At 36.3% G+C, this 21,791-nt stretch overlaps 1 protein-coding gene across 3 annotated transcripts; it reads right to left on the bottom strand.

The window, feature by feature from the left end:
* Positions 1 to 17,556: 17,556 nt before the first annotated feature.
* LOC113302666 (acyltransferase-like protein At1g54570, chloroplastic) lies at positions 17,557 to 21,018 on the bottom strand. Of its 3 annotated transcripts, none has more exons than XM_026551614.1 (12): positions 20,568 to 21,018; positions 20,372 to 20,423; positions 20,211 to 20,266; positions 19,884 to 20,042; positions 19,690 to 19,794; positions 19,465 to 19,571; positions 19,275 to 19,396; positions 19,069 to 19,177; positions 18,827 to 18,960; positions 18,342 to 18,711; positions 18,056 to 18,255; positions 17,557 to 17,934 (listed from the first exon to the last, which is right to left on the bottom strand). In XM_026551614.1, exons 1-12 carry the CDS (start codon positions 20,914 to 20,916, stop codon positions 17,634 to 17,636), a joined length of 2,064 nt encoding a protein of 687 aa, XP_026407399.1. In that variant the 5' UTR covers positions 20,917 to 21,018; the 3' UTR covers positions 17,557 to 17,633. The 3 variants fall into 3 exon arrangements, with proteins under 3 accessions (XP_026407399.1, XP_026407401.1, XP_026407400.1); XM_026551616.1 differs by having other exon boundaries at positions 19,884 to 20,070; positions 20,568 to 20,802; XM_026551615.1 differs by having other exon boundaries at positions 19,884 to 20,070; positions 20,211 to 20,423; positions 20,568 to 20,802.
* Positions 21,019 to 21,791: the final 773 nt, after the last annotated feature.

Raw genomic sequence — 21,791 nt, 5'->3', positions numbered from 1 at the left:
GAACATTGATAGGCACATGTCCCCTCTGAAAATCTCCAAGTCGTCATTATTTGGCCATTCAGGTCTGATCCTGTGGCCATCTTCCGTAGGGTGCACGCGGCATGTTTGGCAGTTTTAATGCTTCAACAGATCTTCCGATCCAAGAAAGGATTTTCCATCAACCCTATATATATTCGGATCTCTATATGATCCTGCATCTACTTCCTGTTTTCTTCAATAGTAGCCCGATCTCTTTTATGTACATCGATCCTAGGTAGCCTGTTTTTTTCATTAAGAAGAAGGGGGTTTTGATGGATAACTTCGATATTCTCCCCATAGAGATTGCATTAGACATTCTTACCCGTCTACCAAGTGAATCTGTAATAAATTGCAAGTTAGCATCCAAAACATGGAGAAGTATTATTCAGCATCCATCTTTCTCTCGCATGCACTTCGATCGTCGTAATCATCATGTAAATTCTGGTGAGTTGAGTTTTATTGCTTTGGCTGAGGAAAAAAAATTCTACTATTTTGAATATAACGAGAATCATAAGACATCTTTCAATAAGATCATAAGGTACAAACATCCTTCCCCATTTAAGAGTAATTTTTATGTTGGTTCGTTTAATGGTTTGATCTGTCTTAACGATCTCGAATTTAGATTTTGTATTTGTAACCCCATGACTAAAGAGTATGTTATTCTTCCTAAACCAAATATAAATCAAGGCCATTATTGGTTAACTGGATTCCGTTACCTTCCTTCAACCAATGAGTACAAAGTTTTGGCGATATATAAAGATGCCTACTTGCCCTACTCTGTTGAGGTCGTGATATATATTCTTGGTAGTGGCACTGGATGGAGAAAAGTTCGAAAGCATGACCTTGAACTTCACAATGAAATTTTCGACAGACCAGGTGTCTTTCTGAACGGATCTCTTTATTTCGTGAACATTAAAAGTTGGATGATTATGGTCTTCGACTTGGCTGAGGAAAACTTTCGTGAACAGATTTCACTACCTGATTCGCCACCGAGACCTATATGGATAAGTAGACTAGGGGTCCTAGGGAGGCTTTTGATATGTAGAATCTGCACTGAGAAACATAGCAGCATATTTTATAGCAGTACATGGCTATATACAAAGCAGGAGGGGGGACAATACCGTTGGACTAGAACGTTCAATCTTCCTAATAACGAAGTGTTAGGTTTTACCAAGAGTGGGCGTTTTATAAGTTACAGTTCATCTATCTCAATATTTATGATCCCATAACTTTGACCACAAGAAGGCTAGTAATGGATTTCTGTACTGAAGAATTTCGAGTAGTATTCCCTTACAAGAACACTTTGGTTTCGTTGAAAGAACTGGGAGAAAAAGATGCTAAAATATATGAGCTACATTTTCAGAAACTTTTTGCTAAGCTTATGTTATTGTCAGTATCTTAACGAGCATTATATACAGATAACAGCTTACGTGTTGTTTGTCCGTTTTGTATCTGATGTTTATTTCTCAGCATTAGCTAATTGATAACTATACAATTCTCGCATCTTAGCAATTACCAGAATAATATAATTCAAATGATTTAGATTACATTGGGTTAAAGATAAGCAAGAAAATCTGTTTACAGTTCAAACGTAGGAACTTGATCCGCGGGAGCTTTCATGGCCTTGTAATGGGTAGGAAGTAAAAAATTCAATGTAGAGCTGGCTGAGATGGTGTCATGTTCGTGTTGAAGTTCACCGACAAATGACTAAACTTGAGTATGTTGCGTCCTACCACGATAATCAAATGATTTTCAGTCCATTCAAGCGTTCAACGGACACCAGGGAACAAAATCGATGTTTTCATGTCCCACAGATTTTCATGATCCTCACCAAAATACCTTATCTCCTAGTTTGAATATCCCGGGGCTTTCAGAGACACGACCTGCCGTGTGGGGCACGTCGTATCAGTTTTAATGCGGTGCTAATATTTATTCGTGTGACCAAAAAAAAATTTATTCCTAGAAACTGGTATCTCTCTATACCTATTTTTATGTAGATGCGGTCCTTTCTTCAACAGTAAGGGTTTTTCCCAGCAGCCCTATAAATATTAGGATCTCTGACATCGATCCTGTTTTCTTTGTAGAAGTGGGTTTTGATGGATAATTTCGAAATTCTTCCCATAGAGGTTACAGTAGACATTCTCGCTCGTTTACCAAGTGAATTAATCCTAGATTGCAAGGTTGTATCCTGTTGGGTGCAATATCAAAAACAAGGAAAAATCAAATAAGCAAAAATTATTAATACTTAGCTTCTTTATAATGGAAGTGATCGATTTGATGAAACGGACGAGCTCCCCATATCTCCGCAACAGTAAAAAGGAAAAACTTTGAAAAAACAGAGTGAGTCACGTGTTCAACACGTTGCCTTTAAGACATTAGCGCCCGGCTACACTCAAGAGGGATGCTATAGCCCTCACAGGACGAATATCTTCAGGATAAAACACCCTACTACACCTACTACTAGCATATGTAGTAGATGCTCAACTTGAGCTTGGAAACTCCGTAAAAACCATAAAGGAAAATCTCGAACACTTGAGAAAACAATATAAAATATTTTTCCCTTATGGGTCCCTCTAAATATAGAGCAAACTCCTTTCCCATAGATTTTACAAAAGTAGTGAATTTGTTTATATAATTGATAAATATAACTTAAGAAGAAAAACTCCCCGATGTGGGACTAAAAGGTTTATATAGTTTCAAACTACTAAAAATTGGAAACTCCACAATGTGGGACTAATAAGTTTCATTAACAAAAGAAAATAATAAATTATATTTTTATTAAAACTTTAAAAAATTATTTTTTATTAATCGTTTTCCAACAATCCCCCACATGAATGAAAACTCAATAAAACATGAAAACACAGATAGATCTTGGTAGATCAACATCCCAATCTCACGATCCAAACAGACTGATCGTGCAAGTGTTGAAATCATACTAGTCATTTCTATGTCCTCTTCCTCACACAAAAGTGTGTTGACCCCAAGGTCATACTATGGATTGCACAAATCATAATAGTATTGAGAGCTTTCATCTTTAGTTCTCACATGGTGAGACTATATGTATCTTTCACCAAAGTGAAAAAGCATGAACTAGTGAACCCTTAGTGACCTTTAGGTCCTAAGTTCTAGTAATACCAAAACCATCAAAACGAAAATCACATAAAAAGCGCAGGAAATACCATTTTAGGCAGAGGTGTCCATGAGGTCTTGAACCTTTGCTTAGTGAGATATTACCGGAATTGCTTGCTAGAGACAGTGAACTATGTCTTGAACTGCTAGCATTTGATGTAATTCGCGATAACAACCACGTGTGATATCTCCAAGGTTGTTGCCAAGCTCGTGCCGTTTTGTCCAATTTGGCGCTGGACATATCATGTTTCTCAGAATGCTCTAGAGATTCAAAGCTCATATTTTCATAGGAAGCGGCCCACTTCCTCATTCAGATAGGTGAGTTTCCGTAAAGAGTGTTACTGCTACACCCCACTTCAATCTTAAATTGAAACTATAGAACTCATTGAGACTTCTTAAAAGTCATCCTTCACATGCAGTCACACTATCACGTATACACCATAGGGAAGGGACAGAGAATAAAATTCTCTGATAGTGTTTACCTTTACCCACCACAAATTAGTTGTCTCATTCGAAACCTTGATCTTGGAATCTCTCGTCAGCAAGGTTGAGTATCCTTCATGGAAAGTTTAATTTATGAGCTTAAGCCCCTTCCCGTCGATGCATTTCTAACTATCTCTTGGGATAAACCTTTCGTCAAAGGTTGCGCGATATTCTCCTTGGACTTTATCCAATCAATGGAAATAACGCCGATTGAGATTAGTTATTTTCAGCTTTAGCTAGTATAGCTTGGCTAACACAATGTATAGATATAGCTGGCACATGCCTATGCCAGAGAGGAATGTCTTCTAAAAAGCATCTTAGGCACTCGGCCCCCTCTCGTGCTTTATCTAACTCAATACTCTCATATCCATAATGAATTGAGAAATATATGTTTGTTTGTAAATCTTCTAAAAACAAACCCTCATGCTAGAGTGAAACATATCCACTCGCAGACTTAGACTCCTCTGAGTCAACTATCCAGTTTACATCACAAAGTCCCTCAAGGACAGCAAGATACCTTTCATAAATCAAATAAAAGGTAATAGAGTATTTTAGGTTCCATAATACTCTACTCAGTGCATCAGAATGCTATTGCTCTGGACTACAATTATATCTACTTAACTTACTCACAATATAGGCAATGTCTGGACTCTTACAGTTCATTAAATTCATCAGACATCCTATAACTCTTGAGTATTCAAGTTAAGATACTCCATTACCCTTTTTTTTCTTGAGTCTATAAGAATAATCGTACGGAGTACAAGCAGGCTTACAATCACGCTGATTGTATCTCTTAAGAACAAATTCAACATAATGAGAATGACTCAGACTAAATATGTTAGATTATTTTCTAATCCTCATCCCTAAGATTACATCAACAGGGCCTAAGTCTTTCAAGTCAACGTTCTCATTCAGCGCATGTTTTGTGTGGAATTAATCACATCTATGTTTGTATCAAGTATAAGCATATCATCAACATACAAGCATACAATCACACAGGCATCCTTAACAAGTTACTTGTAAATATACTTATCAGATTCATTAACTTAAATCCACTACACATTATCACATAATCAAATTTTGCATGTCACTGTTTACGTGCTTATTTTATAAACCATACAAAATTTTGTTCAACTTACAAACTTTGTCATCATAACCTTTCACTACAAAGTCCTCAGGTTGGTCTATGTAAATTTCTTTATCTAATTCGCAATTTTAGAAAAGCTGTCTTAACATCCATCTGATGTATCTCTAATTTGTTTATGACAACAATAACAATTAGCATCTCAATGGAAGTAAATCTCGTCAAATGTGAATAAGAATCAAGGAAATATACACCTTCTTTTAGTTTATAGCCTTTAGCTACCAACTTAGCCTAATATTTTTCCACAGTTACATATACCTAATGTTTCCTCTTAAAGACTCATTTACATCTCATGGTATTACTCTCTGGAGGTAAACTAGAAACCTCCCAAGTCAGGTTCCTACAGACTGAGTTCATTTCACTAAATGAAGCTTCTTACCAGATTGGGGTTTCAGTAGATATCAATGCTTCTTTACAAGTCCAGGGCTTAGACTAAGCTACGCATGTTATGAAGTCGGCTTCATAAGAAGTCTCAAGTCTAATTGTTTTATTTCTCTTAGGCTCACCCTTAACTTCATCTTCCTTTAAGATAAGTTCTGACTATTTGAAAATAAATCTAGGGGATCAACAACACATCTCTAATGAGGTACAGGTTTAAGAATAAACATGTTCAAAGAACTCAGTGATAGACACATTTATTTGTCTATTTTCATCTCTTTTGTGTATTTTGTTAGTACCCATTTGTTCTTATTACGGTGTTTTTATGTTTGTTTAGGTGTTTTTGGAGAAAATACCCTTCTGTGGAAAGAGTTGCTCAAAAAGTGATGATTTACACCCCGGAGAAAAGTACTAAAGGCACCCCAGAAATGCACCGGAAACGTCCCAGAAATGTCCCGGAGGAACCTTGAAAAATTACTATTTCCACCCAAGAATTACTATTTCAGCCCAAATTGCTAAAGGGACACCCGTACAGGATTAGGGGGAGGCCAGTTTTCTTCCCAAATTCAAATTCCAAAATTGGCGGGAAACTTAATTATCGTCTGCATGATTTGGAGTTGAATTTTTGGACGTGTTTTTGCGAGATTCAACACCTGAAATCAATTGGGCTGGGCTTGAATTCACAGGACAGAGTTAGTACAAGCATTTTGATCGAGCAAAATGGGCCAAGTAAGCCGTGGGAGGAAATCAAAGTTAAACAGGGGAAGATATTATCGGGTGCACTGTGAGCTAAATTTGGAAAGTTTGTGGACAAACAGGGGAAGATATCTTCTCTTATAAAGTTTGTATGTGGCTTATGGAAGTATTACAACTCATTTGCGCAGGCAGAAGAGGTGGAAAAGATCGTATCTTGGCTGACAGTGAAGAAAATAAAAAAAATATATTTTCCCGAGTAAATGAGAATTATATGGAGTTATTGCGAGGGATTAAATGCTGTTGTTGGGTATAAATTAACTCCTTGGGTCGAGTAGAAGGGCTGTCGAGAGTTGGGAGGAGAGAAGGAACGCTGCAGAGTCGAGAACCATGATTTCTCTCTGCTGCTGCTGCCATTGATGAAGACCAAGAACACGAAGAACGGACTCTCTAGGGCAGTCGTTTATCACAAGTGTCTAAGACGCAAACTGTGGGTCGCAGCGCTGTCTAAATATCAGCACCACCTGTCTCTTATCGTTCTTTTTGTGACGCCCCCTGTGGGTCGTACATTCTCTGTTTTACTCATTTTTATCATTTTAATCAACTTTTTAACAACATACATGTATTTTGAGATTATGATTAATATGAGAAGCTAAGTCCCAACACTGGGGCAATGGAGGAAGCCTTATTTCACACTTGGGTAATTATATTTAATTCTTTTCATGACTTTTGCATTAATTTTAATTGAAATTATGATTTAAATTAATTAGTTGTGATTTGATTTGATGGGTCATGCTTAGCTTAGATGATTTGATGTCCCATGCTTAACATTTACACCTAATATTTTGAGAATCAATCTTGGCAATAAATTAGAGTCGATATATTTAATATATTTTTTGAGCTATTATTGATAAAAGAATTATTATTTGAACCTTAAGAAATGAAATTGGCGGAATCCTAGTCCCAGTACCTCTCTCCCATTGTGAAAAATATTGTGTATATTTTTTTTATTTTTAAATCTTTACAAGTCCGAGCAACGAACTTTTACTACCACTTTCAAGACTATAACAAAATGGCGCCGCCGACGCGGACTTGTATATAGATTGATTTTTTTTTATTATTAGGTTTATTATTTTTTTTTAGAATTGTTTGTTCCTTTTTACTTTGTCTTTTTTCTTTGATTTACAGGTTCGAAGTGGAGCACTAAGGACTTGGACAGGAAAAAGCTTAAAGCGAAAAGCGAAAAGAGAAGAAAAAGGACAATTTTAGGATTTAATTTTTAATTTTTAATTTTTTTAGAGTGTGTGAGGAAAACTGTAATTTTTTTATTTATTTATTTTGGACTTTGGACTTTAAACAATTGGACTTTATTTTTTTAACCCTACGGAAGGGTATTATTAAAAAAAAAATATATTATATAAACTGTGTGCAGGGAAGGACGACGATTACTATATCGTCTCGGCCCCTCCGGTTCGCACACGGCATAGGATTCGTGGCCCGAGTCGACGACAACGGTTCATCGCCCGTCTGGTACGGGAGGTAAGTCCAATCGAAACACCCGCGAATCTCCTGCAAGCGGGTTACTGTCTGCCTTAAGGTGTTTGAGGACGAACCGGACTGTCTTTATTTTCCTAGTAAAGGGCAAGGCCTGGCCTAAAAAAGATAAGGGTTCGTATTTCATCACCGTTCCCTTCTTGCCCGCCTTAGGAAAACGAAACCTAACGCGAACCCAAGCTTAAAATTTGGAATAGAACGAGACCGATAGGGTAACGAGCTTAATAGGAAACTCGTTCGAAAAATATTGGTTGCTCTTTAAGCACACTCCAAAGTTCATGATGGTTTCTGTGAGTTGAATGCGTGACTGCGCCGCCTTGTGATAGCGGTGAGGCCTTGGGTATCAAAGCTCCACTGAGCTTCCCTCGCCTCAATTCAACTTACTTTGACTCGGATTGATTCCAGAGGGGTTTGCTCAAATTGCAACGAATTCCCTTTCGAAAGATAGAAGCTGGTCTAGAAACAATCTAAGTGGAGCCATCATGCTTTTTGTTTGCTAGAAATCTTTAGGTTTGTTTTGGTGGAGTCGAGTCGGCCTTGTTTTGGTTGTGTAGAATTCCCTTGCAATTAAGAATGTCGAGCTGGTATGATAGAAGCCAATACAATGAATATCGACCTGAATTTGAATATGACATCATCCTTTTTATGACCATGTTGGGAATAGTGGTTGGGAACGCCATCCTTTGGAAGGATATGGGTCATACCCTGGTGAGCCCAATTACTATCCACACATGCATCAGTCTTACGAGCAAGAAGATTATAGTACTAGTTCTTCGTCTCGAGGAGACAATCAAACTATTGAAAACTAGTCCCTATTATGATCCTTCTGAACCTGTTCTTCCTCTAGAAGAGTCTCTCAAACAATTAACTGAGAATACAAATAGGTTTGTGTTAGAAATGAATAAAAAAATGCACCCATGAGTGAACCTTTTATACACAATACCATAAGGAAGCCATGTGAGTCGATTCAAAAGCTTTTATTAGAGGCCCAGAACAGAACTGCTCAAGATAGTCTTAATTTCCAATATAGTGTTTCCAATAGTACCCTTGAAAATGAGGATAGTTGTTTGCCTAATTTAGAGGACGAGGTTAGAATTGGTAACACTACTTGTTTTGATAAGGTTCGATCTTTTTCATGTTATTATAGTGATGATTATGATGAGGATAGTATTGATGAAGAACATGAAATATGTAGGCATAGTGATCAGGAATTTGTTACTCCGATTGAGCTTTATAATGATAGTGTTGTTTCTAATAAAAATCCAAATAATTTTAATAATTATTCACCTATTCAAAAGGACGAGGATTTAACTAGAGATACCACCGTTTTAGATGATGTAGTTCATGATCCTTTAGCCTGCAGTATGTTGGATAATCCATTATTTGATGTGCCTGTTAGTGAATCGGAGGAGGTAACTATGATTAAAACCTTAGTTTATGAGCCTTTCGCTGATAATCCTTTATATGATTGTGATGATGGTTTAGAGGAAAGAGTTTACCCTGAGAATATTGTTTTAGAATCTAGCGATTTAGAAACACTAGTCTTAGAAGATGATAAACTCGTAGAAATGAGTGAGGATGAACCCAACTTAGAAGAATCTATTGACCATCTCCAGGAATCTGATGACCTAGAAATTAGGGAAGTTGTGACTAATCTTTCTAGAGACACAGAAAACTCTAAGTTTGGGGGTGATTATCATTCTCCATGTGTTTTAACTCTTAGTAAGTACCCTCCTGTAGGACTTGACATTTGTGCCTCAACTATCTTACAAGATTATCTTCATACACGTTTTTCCGAACCTAATGATGTCCAAAAAGAAGCTCAGTTGTTAGAAACCCATCCTCTGGTTGATGTGGTTAACCCAGGCTATGATACCAAGATTGACTTTGTTTTCCCACCAAAAACTTTTGAACCAATTGTGGGAACTTTTGATTTTAAGATGTGTCGGTTATTAAGTTTTGAGACTAAACCTAATCACTTTAGGATATTAGGGTCGACACATTTTCTTCAGGAAGATCACCTCTTTCATTGTGATCAGCTGTGTGAGTCAAATCTGATTGACTTAGAGGATCCCCAGTTATTCAGGTTGTTGTTATGTGCTTATAAGTTCTTAGTTGAGTTTTTCCAGACTCTAATACCTGAACCGGATCTTAGCTTTGAGGAAATCCAACCGATGAAAACATGTTATCTAGACCCAGTTATAGAACCTGAACCTGAGCCACAACTAGATGTAGTTGTCTTAAACAAGGGTATGTTCGGCATCTTTTTGGTCTGTTACAGTTTCCTCTTCTTGTGGGTAATACTTTTTGATCCAGATGACCCACAGTTATTCCGACTACTTCTATATGATTCTATGAGGTTACTAATTCCTTCCGATGTCTGGATGAAGAATTTAAACTTAGAACTTCTTGGGAGGTAACCCAATCTCATGCAACCCGGTAATATCCTTCCTTCACTCTTTTGCTTCAAATAGTAATTGTCTCTCCTTGTTCATGCTTTTAATTTCATCTTTAGAACATTGAGGACAATGTTAATATTAAGTTTGGGGGTATGGGAGAAACTTTTTAGTTGCAATAAATAAACTCCAGAGCCTAGAAATTTATGCCTATTAAGGATAGCATTAACCAATCTAAGTGGATGGAAACATTTTTGTTTTAGGAGTTGAGGAACCAATCTGGCTAGATGGAAACATCTATAGAATCTATTCATAAAAGCACAGAGCTCAGGTGTTAGAAATAACATGATAGTTTCGCCATATCTCGTCGAGTCCTTTTCACTTTCTATTTTTTCTTTTATTTCAAGTGATTTGGTGGGGCACACGATTCAAGTTGTTACCTTTGCTAGGGTGAAATAGAGTGACTGAGTTACCTTTTCAAAAAAAAAAAAAATTTTTTTAGACCGGACCAGTTAGACCAATCGGAATAAGTATTAACACTTGGATAGCAATATGCGTGTGTTCTCCCTGTTTCCGTCGCCTAAGCAAGCGTGGAATGCAGGACCCGTGGGAACTATCGTGTAATCTGCTGACAAGAAGCATGCGCTTGGATCAAAGAGATCTATTCATGCCGTTAAGTTAAAAAAAAAAAAAAAAATGGTTATTGTTATGTGTAGTCAACTGCTGGTTCCCTTGTATTTGCCAGTTTGTTGATCTAGATTTAAGTTATTGACCCCTGGTTCCCTTGTATATGCCAGTGTGTTAATATTAGTCAGACCGGTATCTCAGTCATTTAGGTTAGGTTCATCTTGGCAGAGGCCTTCAGACAGATATGGGAAACACCGTTCACTTTTCAACCATCTACATTTTTCTTTTTCCATCTTCTTAATCTTTTCATGTGATTAGTCTGACTCCGAGTATGATGTCCATTGTGAAACTATCTTAGTAGAGCTCTGTCACTTATATGAATTTTAGTATGCTTGAGTGCAAACTCGTGTACAACAATTGGAATTTCGCATCAGGGTTCTTCCTCTTAGAGTCAATAATTGTACGCCAACCAAGGAGGTTCTTTAGTGCTTTCCAAGGTTCTGCGTAGATAGCTAGGGTCTGGAGTATTGGTTTTTGTGGGTACACCTCTGATAAACCCACCCGAGATTAACTCGGTCACTTTTCAAGAATAAAATTTGCTCGAGGACTAGCAAATAATAAGTTTGGGGGTATTTGATAGACACATTTATGTGTCTATTTTCATCTCTTTTGTGTATTTTGTTAGTACCCATTTGTTCTTATTACGGTGTTTTTATGTTTGTTTAGGTGTTTTTGGAGAAAATACCCTTCTGTGGAAAGAGTTGCTCAAAAAGTGATGATTTACACCCCGGAGAAAAGTACTAAAGGCACCCCAGAAATGCACCGGAAACGTCCCAGAAATGTCCCGGAGGAACCTTGAAAAATTACTATTTCCACCCAAGAATTACTATTTCAGCCCAAATTGCTAAAGGGACACCCGTACAGGATTAGGGGGAGGCCAGTTTTCTTCCCAAATTCAAATTCCAAAATTGGCGGGAAACTTAATTATCGTCTGCATGATTTGGAGTTGAATTTTTGGACGTGTTTTTGCGAGATTCAACACCTGAAATCAATTGGGCTGGGCTTGAATTCACATGACAGAGTTAGTACAAGCATTTTGATCGAGCAAAATGGGGCAAGTAAGCCGTGGGAGGAAATCAAAGTTAAACAGGGGAAGATATTATCGGGTGCACTGTGAGCTAAATTTGGAAAGTTTGTGGACAAACAGGGGAAGATATCTTCTCTTATAAAGTTTGTATGTGGCTTATGGAAGTATTACAACTCATTTGCGCAGGCAGAAGAGGTGGAAAAGATCGTATCTTGGCTGACAGTGAAGAAAATAAAAAAAATATTTTCCCGAGTAAATGAGAATTATATGGAGTTATTGCGAGGGATTAAATGCTGCTGTTGGGTATAAATTAACTCCTTGGGTCGAGTAGAACGGCTGTCGAAAGTTGGGAGGAGAGAAGGAACGCTTCAAAATCGAGAACCATGATTTCTCTCTGCTGCTGCTGCTGCCATTGATGAAGACCAAGAACACGAAGAACGGACTCTCTAGGGCAGTCGTTTATCACAAGTGTCTAAGACGCAAACTGTGGGTCGCAGCGCTGTCTAAATATCAGCACCACCTGTCTCTTATCGTTCTTTTTGTGACGCCCCCTGTGGGTCGTACATTCTCTGTTTTACTCATTTTTATCATTTTAATCAACTTTTGAGCAACATACATGTATTTTGAGATTATGATTAATATGAGAAGCTAAGTCCCAACACTGGGGAAATGGAGGAAGCCTTATTTCACACTTGGGTAATTATATTTAATTCTTTTCATGACTTTTGCATTAATTTTAATTGAAATTATGATTTAAATTAATTAGTTGTGATTTGATTTGATGGGTCATGCTTAGCTTAGATGATTTGATGTCCCATGCTTAACATTTACACCTAATATTTTGAGAATCAATCTTGGCAATAAATTAGAGTCGATATATTTAATATATTTTTTGAGCTATTATTGATAAAAGAATTATTATTTGAACCTTAAGAAATGAAATTGGCGGAATCCTAGTCCCAGTACCTCTCGCCCATTGTGAAAAATATTGTGTATATTTTTTTTATTTTTAAATCTTTACAAGTCCGAGCAACGAACTTTTACTACCACTTTCAAGACTATAACTCTCAGCATCCCTAGATTATGTAATAGTATTCACAACAAAGTCAGAAAAATCACACCAAAGTATGAAAAATCAGAACACACAACCAAAAATATATATATATATAAGTATACTCAGCATAACCTATATGAAGACACAATCAACATATTTGGTTTCTATCTAGTTCTTTTGGGAAGAGGAATGGCAATCTTAGTCAAACACCCCCACACTTTGACGTATTCATAAGAAGGTCATCTACCTTTCCATAAATCATATGGAGTTTCATCTGATCCTTAAGGGTACTATATTCAGGATATACTATTTAAGAGGACTTCCTCCCTCCACAAGCCCGCAGGTAATCCTGAACTAATCAACATGACAATTATCATCTTCTTAAGGATACAATTGTTATGTTCAAGACTTCTAATTGGTTTTGAACTTCAAGTTTAAACATCTTAAGGCTTCCAAGGCATCATCCTTATCCCTAAGAAAGTGTACAAGATAGTACCTCGTACAATCATCCATGAAAGTTATAAACCATCTTTTACCATAGTGGTTTTCGGCTGAACTCATGTCAACAAGGCCTAACTGAATTAATTCTAAGGTCTTAGAATTACTCTGAACATTTGTGCTAAAAGATTTTATAGCATATTCCTTTCACGTTTGTGTTCAAGATCCAAACTAAATTTGGGTACGTAGCCTATGCTAGGCAGTTTATGCATTGACTTATAATTTTACGGTTCCAAGTCTACCATGCAACACATTCAAAGACACACAAAAGAAAGTATAAGAATCAACTATGTTCACTTCATCAGATTTTCCTTTAAACTTATATAGACCCTAAGTCATATAATTGCTGCCTAAAAAATCAATGCCCTTAGTTATAACAAGTTTTCCACATTTAATTAAGATCTTCAATCTTTTACCATCTTCAAGAGAAAAAGATACAAGATTCTTTCATATGCTCGGAATATGAAAACTTCATTCAGTGTGAGAATATTACAGATATGAGCTTATGCCCGACCTTTCCCTTTTATGCAACCTCTGTCGCAGATGAGTTACTCATATAGAGTTTCTCGACATCCCTTATACTCTGATAAGAGGTGAACAAGTCTCTGTTTCAACAAACATACTTAGTGGCTCCAGAGTCCACCCACCAGTCTATCACATTGGTTATTAAAATAAATTCCGACATCATGTCAATGAACTCGTTCTAATTTGTTTCAACTAAATTAACATTAACTTTCTACTTATTAAGGTTTTATGTTGTCTACACCTTACTGCCGTATGGCCAGGAATTTTACAAACATAACAGTCACCCTTAATTAAATTAATGCTGGATTCAGTTTTACGAGACATACCTTTCTTATGAAGACTACGCTTAGAGTTGTGTTTGATATTCTCTCCTTTGTCAGCTTTGGAAGACTTGTGTTCATCCACATGCTCCTGGTATCCATGTTCCTTTTCAATTTCATGTCACAAACTTCGTTTATACTCTGACCACGGACACGGTAATTTTCCAATCACCTAATACACCACATCTCACAAACCTTAGTTCAGATAAAATATGAGTTTTGAAGATAATATCTATATTTATAAACTTCGTTTGAACCACCATATCAAAAAACTCATGGTTACCCCATAAAACTACTTTAGTTAACAACAAAATTCTGCCCATCAGAATTTTTCAGGAACGTTTCTCTGTTTTGTAAAATATCAAAACAAATACTTTTACAACTCCAAAAATTCTGAAATTTTACGTGGTTAACTATCAGGATGTCTACTACGTTGTGTCAAAAGGGTTCATCGAAATTCCTTCTAGGTTAAGAGATAAACCTGAAACTCTACAGCTGATCAAAAATTCGTTTTTGTTTTTCACTCCACAATTAACATCCATAATTCACAAACCAACCAACCATTTTCGATTATTACAAATTCTAATGTCTTAAGATTGTTGGGTGCAATAATCAAAAACAAAGAAAAATCAAATAAGAAAAAGTTATTGATACTTAGTTCCTTTATAATGGAAGTGATCGATTTGATGAAACGGACGAGCTCCCCATATCTCCGCAACAGCAACAAGGAAAAACTTTGGAAAACCGAGTGAGTCACGTGTTCAACACGTTGCCCTTAAGACATTAGCGCCCGGATACACTCAAGAGTGATGCTATAGCCCTCACAGGACGGATATCTCTAGGATAAAACACCCTACTACACCTACTACTAGCATATGTAGTAGATGCTCAACTTGAGCTTGGCAACTCCGAAAAAACCATAAAGGAAAATCTCGAACACTTGAGAAAACAATATAAAATGTTTTTTCCTTTAGGAGCCCCTCTAAATATAGAGCAACCTCTTTCCCATAGATTTTACAAAAGTAGTGAATTTGTTTATATAATTGACAAATACAACTTAAGAAGAAAAACTCCCCGATGTGGGACTAAAAGGTTTATATTATTTCTTAAAACTACTAAAAATTAGAATCTCCACAACGTGGGACTAATAAGTTTCATTCACAAAAGAAAACAATAAATTATAATTTTTATTAAAACTTTAAAAAATTATTTTTTATTAATCGTTTTCCAACATATCCAAAACATGGAGAAGTCTTATTCAATGTCCATCTTTCTTCTGGATGCACTTAAATCGTCTCGTTAATCATTATGCAGATTCCGGTAAGTTGAGTTTTCTTGATTTGGCTGGGAATAAAAAATTCTATTATTTTGAGTATAATGATAATCATGAAACACCTATCAATAATGTCAGAAGGTTCAAATTTACTTCTCCGTTGGAATATTATGCTTTTCTTGGTTCGTTTAATGGTTTGATCTGTCTTCGTGATTCGACTGAAATTTTTGTATATGTAACCCCACGACTAAAGAATATGTTATTCTTTCGAAACCAAAGACAAATCACGCCGATTATTGGTTTGTTGGATTTGGTTACCTTCCTTCAACCAACGAGTATAAAGTTTTTGCAGCGTATGACAATGCCTACTCTTTTGAGATCGTGATATATACTCTTGGTAGTGGCAGTGGATGGAGAAATGTTGGAAAGCTTTATTTAGATAATTACGACAACAAAATAGGTGTCTTTCTGAATGGAGCTCTTTATTTTGTGAGCAATTGTTATGGGATGATTGTGGTCTTCGACTTGGCTGATGAAAAAATTCGTCAACATATTCTTATACCTGCGAATGCTTCGTATCATTGGCGAATAGGGGTTTTAGATGGGCTTTTGAGCAGATCAGCGTATTACAGCACAACTTATGACATATGGCTATATAAAAGGCAGAATGATGATCATGAAAAAAAAGAGCGGGAGGAACAATACCAGTCGTTGGGTTGGGCTAAAGAGTTCAATCTAAGTGATACGGAAGTATTAGGTTTTACAAAGAGTGGTCGCGTTTTAAGTTACAGTTCATCTAACTATTTCAATATTTACGATCCAAAAACTTCAACCACGGAAATGCTGATGGATTTCGGTGCTGAACAATGTTCTCAAATATTCCCTCACAAGAACACGGTGATTTCATTGAAAGAGTTGGGAGAAAAAAATACCCAAATAATGGAGTCGGAGAAAATCGAGGATGTAGAAAGCCACGATTAGCCGATGAAGCAGTTGCAGAAAGATGACAGTCCTAGAAACATGCCTATAAATGCTGGTAATATTTTCTTAGGTATTTAGGATTAATATATCCTTATCATTGTATATGTTCTGTATATGAGCTACATTTTCAAAGGGAAAAACATTTTCGCAAACCTAATGCTATTGACAGTATCTTAATGAGTAGTATATACACGCAACAGATTACGTGCTGTTGGTCCGTTTTATATCATCAATCTCAATTGTCATAATTAATATATTCTTATCATTATTTGGGGATAACCTATATTGCTTTGCTAGTTCTGCATCCTTTTAGGCTCTTGAACAAATTTTAATGTGAGATTGTGATCCACATACTTTAGTAACTTATTTCGTTTTCTACGTTGGAGTTGAATAAGTATATGCTGCATAAATTGTGCAAATTGAAAGCCTCCTAAGTAGAGGGAGTTGAATATATATATATATAATATATTTATTTTTAGTTTTCATTAGCTAATTTATAATTACTAAATTTGTGCCTGTGCTACGCACCGGGCATATACTTTTCTAGCTTTGTGTGCGCGGGGTGCGAGGCTTCGCCCCCTTGACGATGTATGATTTGGTGTGCGCGGGGCTTCGCACCCAAGGGAAACAACATTTGGATGTGATTGTAGGATTTCCTGCAATTACATTCTCGCAGCCAAAATCTTATGTGAATATGTCTGTAAAATCATAGTTAACAGTTAAAAAAGGATCTATTGGACTTTTAACAAACACAGGGAAATATGATGTAAAATTTTAGAAGCCCAATGGAAGCTCAAAATTAAATGTCCGCCTGACTAAATTTGAGTTTGTAGTACTTAATTAATATCAAAGGCTTCCATGATTTAGGTTTAAGTTAATGATTAAAGGCTTTGTAATTGCATGGTTTAATCTTACGACTTGCATATATATATATATATATGTAAAGAAAGGTCAATTCCTTTTTGGGATCGAACTCCTGATTTCAACCGATTTCCTTTCTTTGGTGTGTCAACGATTTTTTTTTTACAGGAATTCCTTTTAAGGAGTTTCAAGTTTTTTTTCTTTTTTATTTATTATTTACGTAACGGTTTGGATGTGAGTTTTGTCCACCCTTCATAAAGTACAGTTAAATATAGGTGTAAACACGGTGTAATTAAATAAGTCAAGTTTAAATTTCTAACATAATTATTGTTCACCTACTTTTTTTCAACACCGTTACTAACGGACAGTTAAATATTTGATGTATCCAAATTGTAACCAAATTTTAATTATTACAACCAATGAAATTATGCTAAGTGTCATCACCATAGCTTCTGCATGGGAAAATGCCTTTATAGGCCAATAGGAAGCGAGGATTTCATCACCGTTTAATGTGAGAGCTTTATTTGTCAAGGCCTTTGAGGGGAAGATACGATTCTTACTTCTTCTTATTAGCAATTACCAAAATAATTTAATTCAAACAAAAATTTTTAATTACAGTTCAAAGGTAGGAATCTGATCCGCGGGTGCTTTCATGGCCTTGTAAATAGTTCTCTGAAGTATACCTCTGTATGGGTCTTTTTCTCTCTTCTTTACCAAATATGACATGATGTTTTCTACCTCGGATTTTATCTGCAAGTACATTGCATTTGCATTGTCTTTGTCTTTCAATTCTTGTTTCATCCCTTTTGTTTCGATTGGTTTTCCAAATAGGTAATAGAACCGTCCAGGTATCTTTGGAAAAACACCCGGGACGAACATGTCCTGATTAGCGACCTCCCCTTTTGCATCAATCCTATGCAACATAAACCAGTTTAGTTAATGGCAGATTTGCAGCAAAAAAAAGAAGATGTTACCATTCAACTCATTTAACAAAATGAATTTAACTAAGAAGAACAGACAAACTCGAGTAGTACCTTATATTTTCAATATTCTGATTTTTTTTTTTTATAAAGTCTCGCGTGAACGGAATTTTCATCTGATCATCATAATCTAGAAGATAATGCAGAATATCATCTACTCCAACAACTCCAAATGGAATAATTGTTGCTCCAAACTTAGCTGCCATTCTCACAAATTCAGGTTGTTCTGGCCAGAAGCACTTGTATTCTTCACCCTGCATATAAATAAACAAACTTATTCTGCATTGTGGCCAAATAATCATCGAGAAAGAAGAAGGCACTTTTCAAAAGTATACTGCACCTTCCGGTGAAGAGCCTCACGAGCACCGCCAGGAAAAAGAAGAATGGTTTCGTTATTCGACAGTAACTTATGCAAGTGGCTTGGTGAGACAGGTAGTGTGCCGAAAATGGTCATTACGTCAAACCTTGATAACTCATTTGACGAAGTTTCGTTGTTTGGAGAAAACAGCATTGGGTGTCCAATACTTCGAACCATAACTTTTTTCTCCTTCAAGATTTCTCCAACGATTGAAGGAAGTTCAAGTCCCATCAACATGTGATAACCCACTAAGATGACAGGACCTGTACTAGGAATCCCTTCAAGACCCCTCACAATCTGACCATCTTCGAGAGTGGACAGCATCACCGGACTTGTAACTGTTGTTAGTGCTCTACAGTCAAAACAAGTAAAAATAAATTAATATGTAGATGGGCATACGTCTAGTGTTTGATAAAACATGAACCATAGTGGAGTATTGATAACATGTGACGATTGAGCTTACTCACGAGAAACCTTGCAGATATATGTCTTTGAACTCTGATAAACTAGTTGGAATGAAATCTGAGATGTAATCGTGCCTTGTAGAACGACGATACATGTGTGTAGCTTTAATGAAAGACAAAAAATTTAGACCATCCTCCTGCACAATATCATGTAGGTAACGTTTCAGAATGAATAATTAACCTTGTTTCTGACATAAGCATGAAATTGAGTTGCACGCCCAAATTTTTTAAGATACGACGCTTACCAATAAAAGGGTGTGACTGTTTTTCTTAAAATGTCGAACTTTGCAGTTTAGTAACGAGGTCCAAAGCCGCCGAGCTTCATCTCTACTTGGGAACATATTGTCCTTTCCACTAAATAAAAATGTACAACAGGTTTCAAAAATAAAGAACTCAGGAGTGAATCTAATAACCAGTACTGTCCAGTTAAAAGATTTGCAAGAATAGACACCTTGCAAGCACTAGCACTTCAGCTCTGATGGCATGAAGATGAGAATTAGCATATTCTGCTGCAGCTTTACAAAGCTTTAGTTTCCACAGAAGAGTCTCTTTTGGTATAATATCCCCCAAACCCTGCAGGAAATTTATCAGACTATACCCACAAATAGTAATCCATTGAGACTCGTTCGTATAATACTTACAGAAATACGTGGTAACAAAGTAATGAGGTTTCTCAGCATTTGCTTAAGTGTTTGTGCAGGAGGGAGGCCTTTTTCAGCATTGACTGCCGCCATCTTCATAGGGTTCCCTGAAATGATGACAATTCACAGTTATAGATAAACAGTTAAAGAGTGTTGTGGTTCAGAACTTTCCACAAAGAATTCCTGAAAGTCCAGTCAGTATGGTTAAAGGAGAAAAACATGTACCTGCAATAATGCTAAGAAGGTAAATAAGGTTAATATGGAAGCTATCAGGCAAAGCTTCCAAGGTAGGGAGCAAATGCTGCAAGGTTGACTTGCCAAATGATGTTGCTGAAGTACAAAGAAATCAAATTTCAGGATCCTAACAAAACAGAAAAATACTTGTTGAAAGAACCATTAATCGTCTTTTGGACACTGACCTGGATTGGATACTACAAGTACTAGATCAGTAGTAGGGTTACCGGCAGCAACTGCAAGTGCTAAGCATCCTCCCATGGAATCCCCAACTAAATAAATTGGTTTCTTGGGAAATGCAGAATGTTCAGCCCTTACAGTATCCTCGATCATTTCCAACAGACCTTTGGTTAAGGACCCAATTAGAAACCACTAATTGAATTGTGCCAACATTAGTCAGACATGAGCACGGTGTGATCTGTAAGCATCACTATAGCCTCTTTTCTTCTAGCCGATAAATTCGACAGGTTAAATAAATAGCTACCAAAAACATGTGTATCGTACTATCATACCTTCAAGGGGTGTGCGATCATTAACAGGAATATGCAAACATCTAACTTCAAAAACCCTGCATTCATAGCATAAAACCAAAGTCTAAGCTGCATTTGTTGACGTGACAACAAATGTTCTACATATAAATGTTCTACAACAAATGTTCTAAATATTAGCTTACTTCCCGAGAGATTTGTGGTGCAAAACGAGTCCCCAACCAGTACCATCCATTCCTGCCAAAAGTAATGCAAGAAAGAACATTTACAGATTTTAAGAATGCATAATTTCGTCAAAAAAAATTCTATTGAATATTATGTTAAAGAAATCTAATATGAAAAATAAAACTTTCATAATTTTTTTAATAAACAACAAATTACCAGCCAAGAAAAGAAGAACAGGAGAGCCTTTGATTGGTTTTCCACATTCAACCGGGCAAAACCATCGAGGCGGCCCACCATCATCAGTCTTCTTAACCATTTCTCTTGATATATCGAGATAATCTTTTACACTACTAGTTCCATATCCATCATCCCACAAAACTTCCAACTTCTGACAACTTTTAGCAATTTTTGACTTTTTTTCATCAGCTATACAACTAATTTCGTGCATTGAATTATGAGTTCCAAATGCACGAAATCGACCACTAACCCGACATTCGGTGTCCAAAGTTCCATGTAAAGGTGAGTTGGAAATAGAAGAAGCAAAGAATTTTATAGTTGAGGACATTGCTGCAAGCAAACTGTCCAACTCAAAAAGCTGGAATCTCTTCCGTTCAAAAGAACAGATAAAACGGTGAAAAGAATCAGCAAAGCACAATTGAGATTACTAACGAACAGGTTTCCGTAACAACAACTGATATATAAATAAACTAATTAAGATCCCTACAATATAAATGCAAGATAGGGACAATCAGAGAAGTAGTTAGAAATTGTGGCACTGGTCCCTAGAATACACCAAAGCAGTAAGAAATTATGGCACTGGCACAGCCACGTGGTATCTTATTGATCACCACCTTTTTTTGTTTATTTTCTTAAAGTCGAGGCCATGGATTTTGCTGCAACTGCAAGCAAACTGACTTGCACAAAAACTGGTATCTTTGTAGGTCTCTAATTTGACGAAAGAAAATTTCCTGATATTTATCTATAAAGCAGACACATATTTTGTGTGTCCAAAAGGAGCTCTTTACCATCAAAAGAGCAAAAAAAAAATCTTAAAAATCAGGATGCACAATTCCAAAGGTGGACTAAAGAGGTGAAATAAATTTTAAATTTTTTTGCGATTAAGTTCATTTATCCAAATTTATGACCAAAAACGAACTTAATGATTAGTGATTAAGTTCGGTTACCCAAATTTATGACCAAAAACTGAATTTAATGATTAGTGATTCATATGATTAGTAATGATTAGTTACCAGTAAGAAGTTCGGTTACAAAAAATTGAAATTTTTCTTTGCGATCAGACCGAACTATATATTTGGGGTGACCATTAAATAGTTCGGTTACAAAAAAATTTAAAACTTTTTACGATCAAACCGAATTTTAAGTTCGGTTACCCAAATTTATGACCAAAAACCGAACTTAATGATTAGTGATTCATATGGT

This window comes from Papaver somniferum, chromosome 8 (genome assembly GCF_003573695.1).
Source record: "Papaver somniferum cultivar HN1 chromosome 8, ASM357369v1, whole genome shotgun sequence".
NCBI lineage: Eukaryota > Viridiplantae > Streptophyta > Magnoliopsida > Ranunculales > Papaveraceae > Papaver > Papaver somniferum.
This window is presented reverse-complemented; position numbering and strand designations above follow the sequence as displayed.

Bases quoted from the DNA above. Each gene is read 5' to 3' on its own strand.
- LOC113302666 (XM_026551614.1), bottom strand. From the start codon at position 20,916: ATGTCCTCAACTATAAAATTCTTTGCTTCTTCTATTTCCAACTCACCT. The intron at 19,795-19,883 runs GTCAGTGTCCAA...TTTGTACTTCAG, and splicing joins ACTTGTAGTATCCAATCCAG to CAACATCATTTGGCAAGTCA. The intron at 19,397-19,464 runs GTAAGTATTATA...AATTTCCTGCAG, and splicing joins CTTTGTTACCACGTATTTCT to GGTTTGGGGGATATTATACC.